Genomic DNA, 15,782 nt, shown 5'->3' with positions numbered 1-15,782 from the left:
GTTTGTTTTTTCAATAACTGCTGTTTGATTTCACATTGATTCCGGTTTGTAGGGCGAATCCTTGTCATTGCTCACTCCTACTCAGATGGCACAGCTGACACTGAGCTCAGTGGCCTCCAATGACACAGAACAAATTGACCGTGTGTTTGAGCAACTCCAGGAGGGCAATGCTCTGGAAAATGTGGATGAATTCCTGACACAGCTGACAGCAAATGGAGAGGTATGTATGCTACTCTTAAAGCTGGCAGAAGAAGCACAATCCTGGGCCTCTGAAGGAGCACGCTCAGCCCTTAGACATGTACCTAAACCTCTGCATCATTAGTAGGGATGTCATTCATATCAGATATTTGTTACATCCATTCCAGCGTTCTGCGCTGTCTGAATATGTAAACTGTGTGGTGTTTAAATCCTCTCATGTGGTAATTTGACAGGTCCCCCATTTTCAACCTGTTGTGAGAGATCGTGTAATGAATAGGACCTTCACCATCATCAGTCCCTATTTCCTGCGCTTCACTGAGATAGACTGGTTCCTCTGGTTCCATGTGAAACTGGTTCCTGTCCTCCCAAGTTTCAGTCCAATGATGCTTGAGAGAGCAACCTCAAGCATCAACTGCACAGACTACCGTGTCATGTGAGTGGCGTTTCGCAAACTAGGAAGACTGCATTGCACCAAAGTAGAAAATGCTAATGATGGAATGCACACTGCTCTTTTCAGTGTGAGTGGGATGGCCAAAGCTTTACCTGAAATGACGCTGCACAGACGACAAGGAATCGCAGCTGTTATGCTGGGCCATCTGAAAAAATCTTCCAGTGTCATCGACCAGCCAGGTAGGCCTGATTGCAGTACCCTGGGCCATGTGGTTGATTGTGCAGAGCTGGCCTAAGAGCTTGAAAATGTGGAAGACAATGCAGAAATGACTCTCCGAAGAAAAATGACACTTTACTTGTTGCATTTCTATTAGCGACGAATAACGCTTACGCAATGGTACGTATGCTTACGTCTATCTATGTGCCTTAGCTTGCAGGCAGGGAAATCAGAGTGATATCGAATGGCTTGAAGCAAACTTTGGTCCATTTTCCCAGTACACAACATACTCTGATCTCAAATTCTTCAACCTCTCTGGGGTAAGTCAATCTTGACAATAACTATATCCTTTAATTTGTGCATCGGTTCGTTAATAAACCGCGGATTTCTAAGTAGCTCCCTTTTTTCTATTGGGATTTGTCATAATTAACCATATATTACTGTATAACAAGAGAGAGATAGAACACTACAGATAGGAGATTTAACAATCTTATTTCATTAGCAAGTGCGCGAGAGAGAGGCATCTGAATCTTCACCAGAGATATTGCAATCATTATTGTTGTGTTATCATGTGTGAGACCTCAGTTTAATGTTCTAGAGCTGTTTTTTTGTTTGTTTGTTTTTTGTTTTTTTTAATCAGCGGCCTCTTGCAGGTTCTACTTTGTACTGAGTATGGTTACCTTTGTTCTACTTTTCCTGAAACTATTGGTTGAAATGGGCTCCCAGAACATTGTCTGATTTATGCAGATAGTAATATGCAGTTCAACATCCAAGATTTCTTTGGTTGATTTCTAAGTGGTAAAGCATTCATGATCTGTGTAAGGATCTGTGATGCTGTCAAGCCTATACAGCCCCAACGGAAAGCTGAATATTTGCTTTTGCCTTGCATTCCTCTTCTAGGTGACAGTGTTAGACTCTCTTTCATCAAGACAATTAGCTGAATTTCTTCTTGAAGCAAACAACTTGTCAAATGAAACCCTTGTGAGATTTGCATTCAAACAACTTAGTGTGTCATCACGCTTGGAAGACCTTGGTTCTTTTTTTGACACTTTTGTCAGTGGTGCTGCAGAGGTGAGTATTTTTATCTCATTTCACCTATTCATGTGTTCACTAAACCAAAAACAAACTTTGAAATTTCTGGGGTTTTTTTTTTTCAAGCAAAACTTGACGACCATTGACCCAAGGGTGCGTGACACTATCCTCAATCTGACAGTAAGGGCACTTGGACCAACTCTATCCATGCTAGATGCTGAGGGATTCAAGCTATGGTTCCAGTTCTACCTACCTCTGTTCCTGCCAAGCATTGAATCAAGCACATTTGAAATTATTCCAAGAAATATCAGCTGTGATTCCTTTCAAGAGATGTGAGTGAAATCTCTATTGTTGTCTTTGTCATGTTGACCAGAAGTGTTTGGAAAATTTAGAATAGAAACATTCTCCTACAGATTTTGGTGCATTGAAAAATTTTGATTGTCTTCACAGTGTCAAGGGGTGCAGCAATGTTTTCACTAATCTCTCTGTGAGGCAGACCCAACAGGTTTTTGCATTCACAAAGGACTATCTTGGGAGACGTTCCTCTTCAGGTAATTTGGATATAATAGCATAACATCACATTTACTTATGCATGAGTGTATCTAAATCCACATTGCTATTTTTGACATGTAATGTTCAACTTACAGATTCAGTATTTTCATTCTTAGGTCTCTCCTGTGTTGAATCTGTAAATGATGACAGACTGTGGCTCGAAGGCAACCTTGGTCGTTTCCGTGTACATGCCTCGTACATGGATTTTGTGACTTTGAAGAAGAATTTCAATGGTGTAAGTTTTGGTTTTTGATCCTGGGAAGGTGTATGTCTCCTCAATATGCAAATGGAAGGATGTACACCATTCTTTTCTCAATTATTGATTAACACTTTCTGTTTTCAAGTGCTCCATGGCAAATATTTTAATTGCCAAGTACTTTGTGACATAGTAACTCCGCAATGTATAATACTCTAAACCTAATCTGTTACTTCCATACTTGTTGGCTGTGAGAAACACTGAACAGACTCAAACAGCATGAGCTTCACAAGAATCACTTTTCTTACCTTTTTTACCTTTTTACATTTTGTACATTAATGATTTATATTTGGTTACTTGCTTAATTGAAAATGCATGAAGGTTCTAAATAGGAGCAAGCAATTGGTAAACACTCTACACCTAAATCAAACTGACTCACCACTTTGCATTAAAAACAACTCTTTTAAGAACAGAAACTCCATATCTTTGCCAGTCTCCAAAAAACAGAGTCATCTAGAATGCAGTAAACTGGAGAGTTTTTTCTTCCATATTATACTTTGCGTGTTTACCTAAAACTGCCAAAACACACAGCCAAAATGTTTAGCTTGTTCACTTGTTACTTTTAGGTGGAGGTTGCTGATCTTCTTACTCTCACTCAACTGGCCCAGTTGGCAGCAACTCCCTCACTGCTAAAAAGCATGCAAGATGTGACAAAAATAATGACAGTCATCAACCGTGTTGACTTTGGTGCTTTCTTTGACATTGTCTCACCGGCCATTAAGGTAAAAGATATCGCTGGCACTTTTTATTTATTTATTTCTTCATGTATGTGAATTCCTCTTAGTTGTTATTAAGGTGGCAGCTTTTCTTCCTACTGTGGTGTCCACATTAAAACTCAACATTGCTTGTTAAGCTTATTTTATACTTATTTCACACGTAATGTGTAAATTTAGAAAAATAGTAGTTGTATCAGGAATAACACTGTTATCAGAATAATTTGAATTTTGCCAAAATATAAAACAGTAAAATCCAACTGAAAATAAAAAGCATTGAAATTCCAGTTTATTGGGTACACCTACAACAAAAACGCAGTCTCATAGTTGTTGTAGAGGGACGACACTTCATGCAGCCATTTAGATAGCAAGTTGTTTAGCCGAGTAAACAGGTCACTTGCCTGCATAAACCAACTCAGTGTGAAGATTATAGTATACCATGTGAGTTGATTTAGTTCTTAATGGTTAGAGGCTGAAGTTTGTGGTACTGAAATATTGTATTACATTACATTGCATTACATTAACACACTGTCAGATGTTATTATTTTGTACATTAAATCGTATCATATTTTTTGCAGCAACATGACCTGTGACCAAAATATTTGCTTTCTAAACAGACTTGTCTCGTCTTGTAAGGCTTGTCAAGAACAATCAAGCAACAACCAGGAAACTGTTGTTTCACTAAAAACTTTTTCAGGCTAACTTAAAACAGCAAATAAATTAACCAACTGTATTAACAATTTTAACTGCATTAAACTCACCTGCAAATGGGTGGTTATTTTAGGTTCAAAATGGGGTGGTCTTGGTTCCTCAGTGCCACAACTTAATATTACATAGTCTTTGGCTTGTAGTGGGCCTGCTCACCTCTCAGTGGAATAGGCATGTCGGTCCTTCCCTCCTCAAAGGAGTTTTGTATCTTCAGTTGGATTTTAAAATGAACAAAGAACACATATTTACACAGTGAGATCAATGATTAGTAAATGGCAAAATGATCAATAACATATGATGAATCTCTACGCCACTTCTTGTAAACTGTTTCAGAGTTTAAATTCATATTAATACCATGTAAAATTCTCCCAGATCCACCCAGTCAACTACACAGAGGAGGTGACATCTGCCCTCCTCCAGACAGTATTTGAGAGAGGGAATCTGTCCTCTGTGTCTATAAATGACACAGAGTTCCTGTTGTGGCTCAGGGTTCGACTGAGCCCACTCCTGGTTAACCTCTCGCCCAGCCTGGTGACACCTTTATTTGAGATCGGGAAGAACAGGAGTTGTAACAGTACACAAGAAATGTAAGAATTTCTGTGATGGTGGTTGTGATCATTGTGTATATATTTGAATTGACTCAGACTTATATTTATCTAAATTAGGATTTCATTGCTGAACACACTACACTTCACACTCAGCAACAATACCCAAAGGGAAATATACCAAAGCATCCTTCTCTTCCTTCAAGGTCTGTGCAAGAGAGATACACATCTATGATCAAATAAAATTTGTATTATTAATTATTGTGTATCAGGGCACTAAATCACTTCATTTTTGATCACAGGTCCGATGCCCCTCAAGTGTTACAAAGGTGGAAGCCTCTACATGTATCTGAGAAACACTTTCCTCAGTTTTGGATTTCCAGATTTGTCTGTTTTTATGTCTTTTTTGCCACAGATACGCAAGTCAGAGGTAATATATAACAATACTGACATAAAGACTTGACATAAATTCCCCATACCGACAGGCATTGGCATTTCATAGGAGCTCTAGGTATCACTTATGGCAAAATGATGAAGATGTTATAGTAATACAAAAGTATTCTTCTGTATACTGTAACTCCATTTTCAAGTATAAAAATCTTTTTTTTTTCCTTTCAGCTCTTAAGTACCATCAGCACCTCAGAGCTGCGTCAGTTCCTCAGTCAACCCAATGTGATTAGTAACGACTCTGACATCTGTGTCATCTTCAACAACTACAACAACACTCCTGCCTTCCTAGAAAATGTATGTCCTCTTCTGAAGAATGCCATATAAAAAAAATTATTACTGATTAGCCATGTTGATATTGGTAGAATCCAATTGGCAATTTTGTCGCCTCATACAACAACACATCATTCCATCAGTCTAAAATCACAGATTTTTAAACCAGTCTCACATTAAACATGTATATGCATGTGTGCACCGTTAGGAGAATGTTCCAGATGATGTGAAGATGGTAACCCTGCCCTGTGTTTGGCCTTTGGTACTGAGCAGCAACAGCAGATCTGAGGTTGATTCCTGGTTTGACGTACGGTTGAGGAACTATCTTAGATTCCTCAGCAAGAGTCTCATCAGCCCCGGCGAAGTGCAGAATGCTTCATGTCTGGCCTTCCAGAAGCTGTAAGTTTCTCTTGTCCTCAATGTCGAAACATTCAGTGAAAACAGGAATAGCAGTTTACATGATAGAAAGTTTTGCTTTGTTTTCCTTTCAACAGGGTCTCTGTAATGGGAAACAACTTCACATACAACAGCTCTCAGTTTGGACGGGGTGATGTCTACAGCACCATTATGACCTACTTGACAACTGGTAAGATGCATTTCTGTGCAAATGTATAAAATATAATAGATGTGTTATGTGGATGTTTAAAATTTTAATTTTACCAGTCCAGTCCACCACTTCTTTATCAAAAGATCCAGTACTGACTGAATCTAACTTTCTCAAGGAGTGCACACAGCTGAAATGATATGTTTTTCTTGCTTGAAGTTTTCGAAGTGTGTCATTTGGTGTTAAATAGAGGAGAGTTAAGACAACTGGATTTTGGAGTGTCCATCTGATGGCACACCTGACGAGTCCTTACAGCAGTGGCCTCTTTGGGGAATTTGATTTCATGTTAGGATACACCCCTTCATGTCACCCCTGCTCTTTCGCCTTTCCTGTCTCTCTTCAGCTGTCTCTGTCAAGTGAGGGCAAAAAGCCCAAACAACTTTCCCTCTCCAGTGACCTTATGATGTATTCCAGACACACAGCGGATCAGTTCTAGTGATTGCAATGCTGGTTTGTCATTCAGTTTTCTAGAAACACTCACCCACAAGATGATTTGAAGTGATCACTTGACTTTTCCTCCAGCATGAGGTTTTTTTGTGAATATTTTGTGAAATATTGCGAGAACCATAACATTGACATTGACATGTGCTCCTGAGAATGAATTACCGAAACTTTGATGATCCTGTAACTTTTTGTCATAAACGTGTTAAAATTTCAATTTGTTACTTTGGTTTGTGGCCAAATGCCTCTAAAACTAGTACAGGCTCAGCTGTACTTTGTGTTTTATTAGAAAAAGGATGCTAACATGGTAAGACGGATTAGCATGCTGATGTTTAGAAAGCACCACTGTGCTGCTAGTGTGGCTGTAGACTCTTTTTAGTCCTGTTTCATTGTCAGTGGGGACACTAAAGAACAGTGGGGCCGTTAGGGTTAGGGTTAGGGTTATTTGTTTACAATGTTCTGACTTTACCTTGTATCCCCAGGCTCTGGAGCCAAATGCTATGATGCCAGTGATGCAGAACTCAATTCTACTGCCTGGTTTGTCAATTATATTGGCACCTTTGTGACATTTCTCACTACAGATGATCTTACCTCCTTCATCTCCACAAGTCAAGTATGTCCTGATATCAATTCTTTATAATTTATGCTTAAACTTGAAAATATATAAAAGCTGTTTTTAGACTGGCCATGGCTTCCTGTAAGCAAGACCACAAGCATAAAGGAGTTTTTATTGTCATTACAACTGTGTGTAGTACATAGAGCAATGAAACAATGCTCCTCCAGGAATCTACATCATGCTACATCAAGTAGTACACATATTGTGTATAAAAATAAAATAAAATGAAATAAAACAAAAAATATACCCATTTAACATGAGAGACATTGCAGGTATGAAATACAACTGATTTCTGGTTTTGTTTAAAGCTATTTTGATTTCAAGATCAATTTATTTTAGTGAGGTCTGAAACAACAACAACAACAAAAAAATTTCTTTCTGTTTGAAGGCTGAAGTGTTTTTAGTGGACCAAGCAAACCTGGAGCTCTTCAACAACACAGCAATCTCAGAAAATGTAACCAACTACTACATCTCACAGCTTTATGAATTCAACCCAACTTTCAACCCCATGAAGTAAGTGAATTGCCAAAAATGTTATTGTATTATGTATATATGTAATTAAATATCATACATGCATTTTATTTAATGGGTGAATGTTCGTCATTCTGTACACTAAAATGGTCTCTGTTGATTTTTATATGAGGTTGAAAATTATATCACTTTTTAGGCTTCCAGGCTTTTTCCTGTGCTCTTCTGAGGTGCCTAGTTCAGCATATTCTTCTTTGAATGAAGAGGATACCATCTTTATCCTGGGTGAGATAAAGAAGTCCTGCAATGGAACAAAGGACGCTGAGGTACCAGCTTCAAATTTTCTACACAGAAATGGAGTATGTGTTGTTGTTGTTGTACTAATTGTATTAATCTCAAAGTTTTTAATTTTTGTCTCTTTTTTTTAAGATATTGTTGAAAAAAATATTTTTTGTATGCCTTTCAACCTTTTGGTCAGCGCAGTTCAGATTTGTGGTTCATTTTGCTGTTGACAGTTTCATTATATTTTATATATAGATATATATTATATATCTATATATATTATAGTTTTTAAGCTTTGTGAAGTGATCAACTTTTGAATTACATGGTCTATCGAGTCAGCTTTACAGTGTGTGAGGGGTTGGAGACTGTAAAAAGTCCTCAGGTAAGTAAGAATGAGATGCGTGTGTCGGCACTTTGAAGGAATGACAGCTTGTCCAGGCTTTTCTACCACTCCAGTGTATCATAGAATCTGATCCACCCATCACAGAGATAGATGAATAGAAGTATGATTTGCTATAAAAAGGTGGCGAGAATAGATGAGCTAGATCTTTGCAACTTTAAAATTGAGCTTTTTTGTAAGAGAAACTGATTGCATTCAAATTTAGTGCAAGGTTTTCACTTTGAATGACTGATTGTACCAACTGTTCCTTAATTGCTGACTTGAGCATCTGTGAATGTGGACATCTGCTCAACTTTTCTGTGGTATATCCTTTCTCTGTACTTCATTTTATGCTGTGCTCTGTTGGCACATGCTAAGAGTGCATATGGGTACATATAACAAAAAATATTCTTCATGATTCTCTTCACATACTTCTCTGACATATCATTAAAACTATTTTATTACAGTAAAATGGTCTGAGTTGATTTTTTCATAACTGGTGTCTGCTATTGTATAGGTTTCTGCTGCTCTGGCATCTAACATCCAGACAATTACACCAGAGATGTTTGCAACTCTGGGAAGTGCCAGCGCAGGCCTGACCAGCAGCCAGATCACTTCAGCTGCTCCATCATTGCTGATTTCCTCTTTGTCCACCCTGAGTTCAGTCAGCACCTGGAACCAGGAGCAGGCCTCCATCATCATCCAAACCATTACTGCCTCTGGCTTCCAGGTAAAGCCCTTACCATTCACTTAACATGGCTGATAATGGTTTCAATTAAATGTAAAAACAATCTTAAAATCCCCTTTGATAAATGCAATCTATTAAACAGATTAACAAAGGGTCCTCCCTGGAATCTCTTGGCACACTTCTTGCTGGAGTCCCCTCAGAGTCAATGGAAAAAATCCCAGCTTCTGAGCTACTAAGCATCTCCCTGAGCAGCACCTTTGTTTCCAACATGCTGGCGGCCCCAACAGTCGTCCAACAGACCTTCATCAAAAAGGTACAAAGTTAACATCTGATTCTACCCCTTTACAGCCGTAATTCTTGAGTCAATAACCCAGTAATCTATCAACGCATCTCTGGGTGTCTTATTTAAAATAAATAAATAAATTCTTTGGCTCAGAGGTTCAAAAACTATATGAAGTATTTGAACATGTGTCTTTAGGGGCCATTGATAAAATGAAAACCCAATAGACATTAGAATACCTCATTTATTTTATTTTTTAATTATAAAAATGCATAAAAGTATACAGTGGTGTAATCCTCACTTCTTGAAATTCTATTTTGGCAAGGCCATCCAAGTTAAATGTGCACTTTACTATAAATGTGTAATTTTAACATTCATTTCAATAGTCAATGTCAATAGTTAACATTAACGTTAAATGTCAATAGTTAACATTTAACTATTGATTTGCATTGATTATGTGACTATTTCTTATGTTGGTTTTAACCCTGTTTAATTCCCGGGTAGATCATTTCTTTAGACTCAAGTCCAGCCAAAGTGGTAGTGAATGTCCCTGATGTTTTGGCAGCTGAGATCCCACCATCCATGCTTGTATTCTCTGAGGATACTGTGGACATTAGTGTTATCAATAGAAAGAAATGGACAAGAGATCAGGTCAGTATGTGGATAAACTCATACAATATACTTTTTAGGTGATGGTGATGCTGATATATTCAAACTGAAGCTGCAGAAATTCCAATACAGTACCAGAATTGACATTTATTCAGTGATTTCCCCATCTTAGTTCTTTTCAAGACAAATAAAAATAAAAATTAGTCAGTACATAGTGTGACTCCTCATTGAAACCAAGATGAGTAAAATTTTTATCAGCTTAAATGAAATCAAAATAATATTTATCGTAAATTTATGTCAGAGTCTAAGGAGGATCGTCTGTTTCTACCTGAGATTCTACACCCTCAGTCAGTCTACCAAAGCTATAGAGTGTTGCTGTAAAGATATAAATGCATAAAGTTTTAACTCACATTTCTATGTATGTTCTATTATCTATTAAGGCCACCATGTTTTTTGGGACACTGGCTGAAACAAACTTTGACATCGAGCAGTAAGTGAATAAGCCCCATGACTATTTTGTTTCCCCCAAAGAAAGATTTTTTGGGTTCTTTTAAAATTTGTTTGTGGTTTTTCATTAACCACCACAGGCTTTCTCCTGCTGTGCTGCACGGTTTCACGTGCACGTCAGTCCAGAGAATGACATCAACCACGATCAAACAGCTGATCCGTGCCAGTAGGCCGAGGAGAGGCAGGGCCAAAGTGGAGCTGAAGGAATCACAAGTGAATTCAGATTAAATCTACCAGAAACTAAATCTGAGCTGGATTGCTTTGGTCCTTTATTTGATGTTGATAATTAAGACGATTTCAATTTATAATACCTGAGTCATAAATATATTATATATTATGTTATGGTGTCCTACCTTGTATAACAATTAGTATTTTTTTGTGTTTGCATCATTTTCTATAGTTGACTTGCATGTACAACCTGCTCAATGGAATCCTCTTCCAGAACTTCACAGATTATCCCTCAGACATGCTTCTCTACTTCAAGTGAGTCTCCAGGCATTTCATTGAACTGACCTCATAAAGTTGAATAATGTTTTTAAAAAGTATGTCTCTGCTTATTGATTTTTCTTTCATTCTAATGTCTATTTATTACAGCAACAAAGATGTCCAGAGAGCCAACTGCAGGTCCTACTTTTCTGCACTGGGTGCTGCAGACTTCTCTGTGCCCTCCAGGGTTTTGAACAAGGACTCACTGCTACTCAGTGATGCCAGAACCTGCTTGGTGAGCGCTATTAAGATTACTTCAAAAACAGACAATAACATAGGTACAATTAATCAATCATAATAAGTTCTAATGTGGTAGAATCACCACAGTATAAAATCAGTGATTAACAGCTTATGTCAACAAATATGTAGATGCACAAATAACATTTCATAGCGATGCATGTAAGTTAAAAAAGAAAAGAAAGAAACAAAACTAAAAGCCTCGAAAAGGAATTCCCAGCAATGGATATCAGTATTTAACCATCAACATACTGTGACACAATTTTAAATTAGAGTGCATTTTCAAATGTCTAGGGTATAAGCAGTGGGGACCTGAGCAGAGACAATGTGGAGGTGATGGGTAACATGGCCTGCACTTTGGACAGCTCGTACATCCAGAACGCAGATCCTCTCATTCTGGAAAAACTCAAAGCCTGCAAGGACTTCTCTGACAGCCAGGTGGCTGCAATGGAGGCACTGCTGCTGTCGGGGAAAACACAATACGGGTATGAGAACTAGAGCTGTTCAGACTGCAATTTCAAGCATAACATTGGTAATATTTTTCTTATTGTCAACAAATCTCATGAAACGAGCAAAACTGATACTGAACCTGTCCTAACAAGTTTTATCTGTGTATTCAGAACCTGATATAGCTTGCTCCTCTGTGCTACAAAGCTCCATTGTAAACTATTAAAAACATGCAAACAACACTCACTACATTTAATGTTCAATACCAATGAAAGGCTGTTTTTTTTTAAAATATTTACAACTTCGGTAGCAACAACGGGGCTTGGGGATGAATGCCACAGAGAGGGTAAGGGTAGGGTCTTTTCATGGGATTTGCTGACAATAAGGAAATAATAAGAATAACCTCAGCCTATCCTTTAATTGTACCACATACAGCATTGTATTATTGACAAATCATTAGCACATTTATGTAGAGCCATTTTTATGTAGAAGATCTTTGATGCCAATGCACTTTATTCCTTTATTTCCTTATGCTCTGTTTTCAGGGATGCTTCCACCTGGAACAGACAAACACTGGAGAACCTTGGAGTCCTACCTCTGTATTTCACAAGAAACATCTGGGGCCAGTTCAAAGCTGTATGTGCTTTGTTTTTCCCTGTCTCTTGATACTAGTTAACTCAATAATATTCATTTATTGTCATGATTTTAAAGTACTTTGCAAGAGACCCGTCACAATTACTTATACACTTATATTTTGTGTTAAAAAAACATTTTTAATTTAATTTTATTTTTTGCAGAATACAAAGAGAAGGTTCCTTAAGTCATTCATGTCCCAACTGAGGAAGAATAAGACAGAGAAGAGGAAGCTGAAAGTGCTGTTTAAACAGATCAGTGCTCTCAAAATGAAACGAGGATCAGGTAAAGGAAAAAGACAGAAAGGCATAGTGTGTCTTTTACAGCAGCTCCTTATACTTCATGATATTTTCTTTTCTTCTAATAGAATTATATAAAGCAAAATGATACACTCGTGTATAACTTTTTTCTCTCACTGACTCATTTTTCTCAAGGCTGCACTGTGGGGAACATCACACAGGTGACAGTTAGCGACGATTCCTTCCCCTTCGGCTACGACCAGACACAATTTGACCTCTGCCTGGACATCCCTGTTCTGAAAGACAACCTCTACTCTATCTGCGAGAAAGTGGATGATGATGACTTTCAGAAAGTCATACTGAAGAAACTCAACCAGGTAATTTTAGTGCTGAAACTATGTTAGGTTATTTTATTTTTTCACATGAATTTAGATTTCAACATACTACCATGTGTTACTCCACATCGGCCATTCTCTTCCAGGCATTCCCATCAGGTATTTCTGATGACAAGGTTCAGCTGTTGAGTTCAGTGTCTCGTATGGCGTCACTTGATGACATCTCCAACTGGAGCATCACCAAAATTGACACCCTGGCAGCGCTCATGAAAGCAGATGATGGATCATGGGAGGCAGCAAAGGTATATTACAGAGAGATTCTCAGAACAACAAAATGCCAGAATTCTGCATCTTAAAAACAGCCTCGTTTACAATATTATGAAAGATGCTCGTATTTGTATGCATCATTGACATATATATATATATATATATATATATAGATGGACGACATGTCTCCGCTTATTCTCACTCTCACAAAAACCAAATATTCCATATATAACCACTGCCATCAGATCGGGCAGGGATCAAGTGGGATTGTGGGATCAAGTTCCCAGTCATTCACCTGTATGAACCCAATCGCAAACAGCATTCAACTGTGAATCATGACTTTTTCCAGGAAAATGAAAACATCAATGTGATAAGACCTACCTAAAATGACAGAAACAATCTTTGAGAATTTTTTTTTCTTTTTTTTTTTTTTTTGACATTTTTGAGTTTTGTAGTTTGGCCTATGTTTCGTCTGTTAAGTTGGTGGGGAGGAATTCTTGACCTGTACTGGAGCCTGCCATCAGGGGGTTTTGGTTTCCCTTTTTGGGGGTTCTTGTGCCACTACAGTTAATAGTATGTTTATGATATCTATAAAGTTACTCACTAAAAGTGTTTTCTTTAATGTTATCTAGAGCAAAGCAATCATCACCAAGTATCTGAATACTTCTGGAAACTCCCTGGGCAGCACTGAGCTGAACAGTATTGACTCCAACCTGTGCTCATTAGACACCAGTACACTGAAGATCATCACCCCTGGCAGTATCAGGTGGGTGGTAGCATGTAGCTCAAAGATACCTTAACGCAGCCACGTTGGGTGATGATACAAACGCAGCACTGTGTGGTCCTTTCTTTTTTTTATTATCAGAAATGCAAAACCACTGAATGTGGCATCATGTTCACCTGAGCAGAAGAGAGTCCTGTTTGAGATCAGTAACTCTTCCTTCAGCTCACTAAGCACCAGTGCCAGTGCCTACTACAATTTAATTAAGATCTATCTAGGTAAGATTACAGGTCATTGGTCTTTTCAGCTGTTTTCAGGTGTATAAAATTTGTCTCTAATTTCCTGTTTTGTTCTTTTTTACACTGATAGGTGGGGCACCTCTGTCAGATGTGGTTGCACTGTCAACAAAGGACATCAACATGGACGTGGACACTTTACGAAGTCTGGATCCTAACGTGATTGCTGTGAGGATACTTTTTTAAGAGAGAAAATTTGTGGTTTGTGTTAGGTTAACTAATTGTTTCTCCCTGTTTCCACTCTTTAAATTAACCGGCTGGCATTGTGAGATGATGAGTGACTCCTGTGATTCTGTTTACTTTTATCATAAATATTGGTCTCTGTATTTAGGTCTTCGAAATGACAAAATAATGATTCATTAGCTAGTCAGTATGTGATTTTCTATAGCTTGTCCTTTTAGTTAACATAGCATTCTGTATGTACTGCGTATAAGGTGCTGTGAAATGATCTTATGATCGCTGGGCAAAGAGTGCTTACCCGAGAACAGTGTTACCATTTCTAACCATTTCTTTTTAAATTTTTGAAAATGTTATGGTAATAGTTTGTAACAGACATGTCAATACAAAAAGAAATTAAGCAACTACAAAAAAACTAGAATATTTTCATTGTTGCTAATTGTTCACTGTGTGAAAAACACAAGATAAATATGTTCACTGTTTATTCAAAATGCACAGGATTTGACTGTGACAGATGTGCAAGGCCTCATGGGTAATCAGCTACGAGATCTGAAGTTGTTTGAGAATGATACCGTGATTCAGGGCTGGACGAACAGGCAGTCTCAGTCGGACCTGGACAGCCTTGGTCTGGGCCTAACCACCAACAGAACTGACCTGACCACTGCACCACCCAGCTCCAACAACAGCACAAATGCTGCAAACAGCTCTGTGACACCATTGCAGGGTAAAAACACATACCTCATGTGTGTATTGGGTGGTAGTATGTTTTATGCCCACACTTTAGAATACAGTATTTATAGAGAGGTGAAGTCCGTCCATTCTGGAGGACCATGATGGGACCTTATTGCAGAAAAAATATGTACCACAGCTAATGATGAGATACAATTTTTTTGGTCTGGTATTAAACATATCATGTCTGCCAATTTAAAAGACAATTTTGGAAGTCAACAAAGTCGCAATAATAGTGATCTACTTGCGTTATCTGCATTGAGAAAATTTGACATTTTAGCAGCTCCAAAGTTAACTGATACATATAATTACAAAATATTGTAGGGGGAAAAGCACTACAACTCTCAAGTTTTGTGTGATGTAAGAAACAATTTGAGAACAGGTGAAAAAAATATTGTATCTTATATTAGCCAAAATATTTGCTTCAGTTCTATATCAGTACTGCACACTGGGTCATGGAAAATCAACAGCACACAGTTTATAGAATCCATGACCATAGACAAATAGCATACTGTACAGTACCTCACAAGGACCCACTAGCTGTTACTTTAATAGACAGTACCTTATTTGTGCAGCAGTTGTGGAGTGTTAAGGTCCTCAACACTGTCATGTTTTTAGCCACAAGTGGGTGCACATGCTCCACAATCTATGTTTATGAACATTTCAGTGACACCGACTGTATAATTATCATGGCATCAATGTCATGATTACACACCTTGTATTTATTTAGCTGCCATAACAGGCCAGTTCCCCAGAAGATTTAGAGATTATTGTTAAAGCCCCATCTGAATTTGCATCCAGATAATAATATGCTGATTTACAAGATGACGATGCAGATGACGTAACACTGCTGGGTGTTGACTGAATTTACAATGCACCATGTAACTAGAATGAATCTCATCCACAGGTTCATCCACCCTGACCACTACAGTGACAACAGGTGAGCAGCTACTTTACTGTACCAGTTTACCCACTGAGGTAGTAATTCTAAAACAGGGAGTGCAAAATAA

General features: G+C 38.0%; 1 protein-coding gene across 2 annotated transcripts in view; it reads left to right on the top strand.

Moving 5' to 3' along the window:
* Nucleotides 1-15,782, top strand: part of LOC124071969 — a 30,062-nt gene that overhangs the window by 13,072 nt on the left and 1,208 nt on the right. For both annotated transcript variants that reach the window (XM_046413077.1, XM_046413076.1), the window contains exons 28-58: nt 1,706-1,876; nt 1,964-2,169; nt 2,288-2,388; nt 2,506-2,624; nt 3,212-3,367; nt 4,439-4,653; nt 4,732-4,817; nt 4,914-5,041; nt 5,230-5,355; nt 5,540-5,730; nt 5,826-5,917; nt 6,859-6,989; nt 7,381-7,505; nt 7,660-7,786; nt 8,639-8,851; nt 8,952-9,122; nt 9,594-9,740; nt 10,139-10,188; nt 10,286-10,418; nt 10,606-10,688; nt 10,800-10,926; nt 11,223-11,413; nt 11,921-12,011; nt 12,173-12,293; nt 12,443-12,624; nt 12,729-12,884; nt 13,482-13,615; nt 13,715-13,848; nt 13,940-14,034; nt 14,542-14,767; nt 15,680-15,712. In XM_046413077.1, coding sequence (XP_046269033.1) covers nt 1,706-1,876; nt 1,964-2,169; nt 2,288-2,388; nt 2,506-2,624; nt 3,212-3,367; nt 4,439-4,653; nt 4,732-4,817; nt 4,914-5,041; nt 5,230-5,355; nt 5,540-5,730; nt 5,826-5,917; nt 6,859-6,989; nt 7,381-7,505; nt 7,660-7,786; nt 8,639-8,851; nt 8,952-9,122; nt 9,594-9,740; nt 10,139-10,188; nt 10,286-10,418; nt 10,606-10,688; nt 10,800-10,926; nt 11,223-11,413; nt 11,921-12,011; nt 12,173-12,293; nt 12,443-12,624; nt 12,729-12,884; nt 13,482-13,615; nt 13,715-13,848; nt 13,940-14,034; nt 14,542-14,767; nt 15,680-15,712 — 4,261 coding nt within the window. The remainder of the gene's footprint in view (nt 1-1,705; nt 1,877-1,963; nt 2,170-2,287; nt 2,389-2,505; nt 2,625-3,211; nt 3,368-4,438; nt 4,654-4,731; nt 4,818-4,913; nt 5,042-5,229; nt 5,356-5,539; nt 5,731-5,825; nt 5,918-6,858; nt 6,990-7,380; nt 7,506-7,659; nt 7,787-8,638; nt 8,852-8,951; nt 9,123-9,593; nt 9,741-10,138; nt 10,189-10,285; nt 10,419-10,605; nt 10,689-10,799; nt 10,927-11,222; nt 11,414-11,920; nt 12,012-12,172; nt 12,294-12,442; nt 12,625-12,728; nt 12,885-13,481; nt 13,616-13,714; nt 13,849-13,939; nt 14,035-14,541; nt 14,768-15,679; nt 15,713-15,782) is intronic.

The sequence above is a fragment of the Scatophagus argus genome, chromosome 15, assembly GCF_020382885.2.
Source record: "Scatophagus argus isolate fScaArg1 chromosome 15, fScaArg1.pri, whole genome shotgun sequence".
Classification (NCBI taxonomy): Eukaryota; Metazoa; Chordata; class Actinopteri; family Scatophagidae; genus Scatophagus; species Scatophagus argus.
The sequence above is the reverse complement of the archived record's forward strand: the minus strand, read 5'-3'. Positions and strand labels throughout refer to the sequence as shown.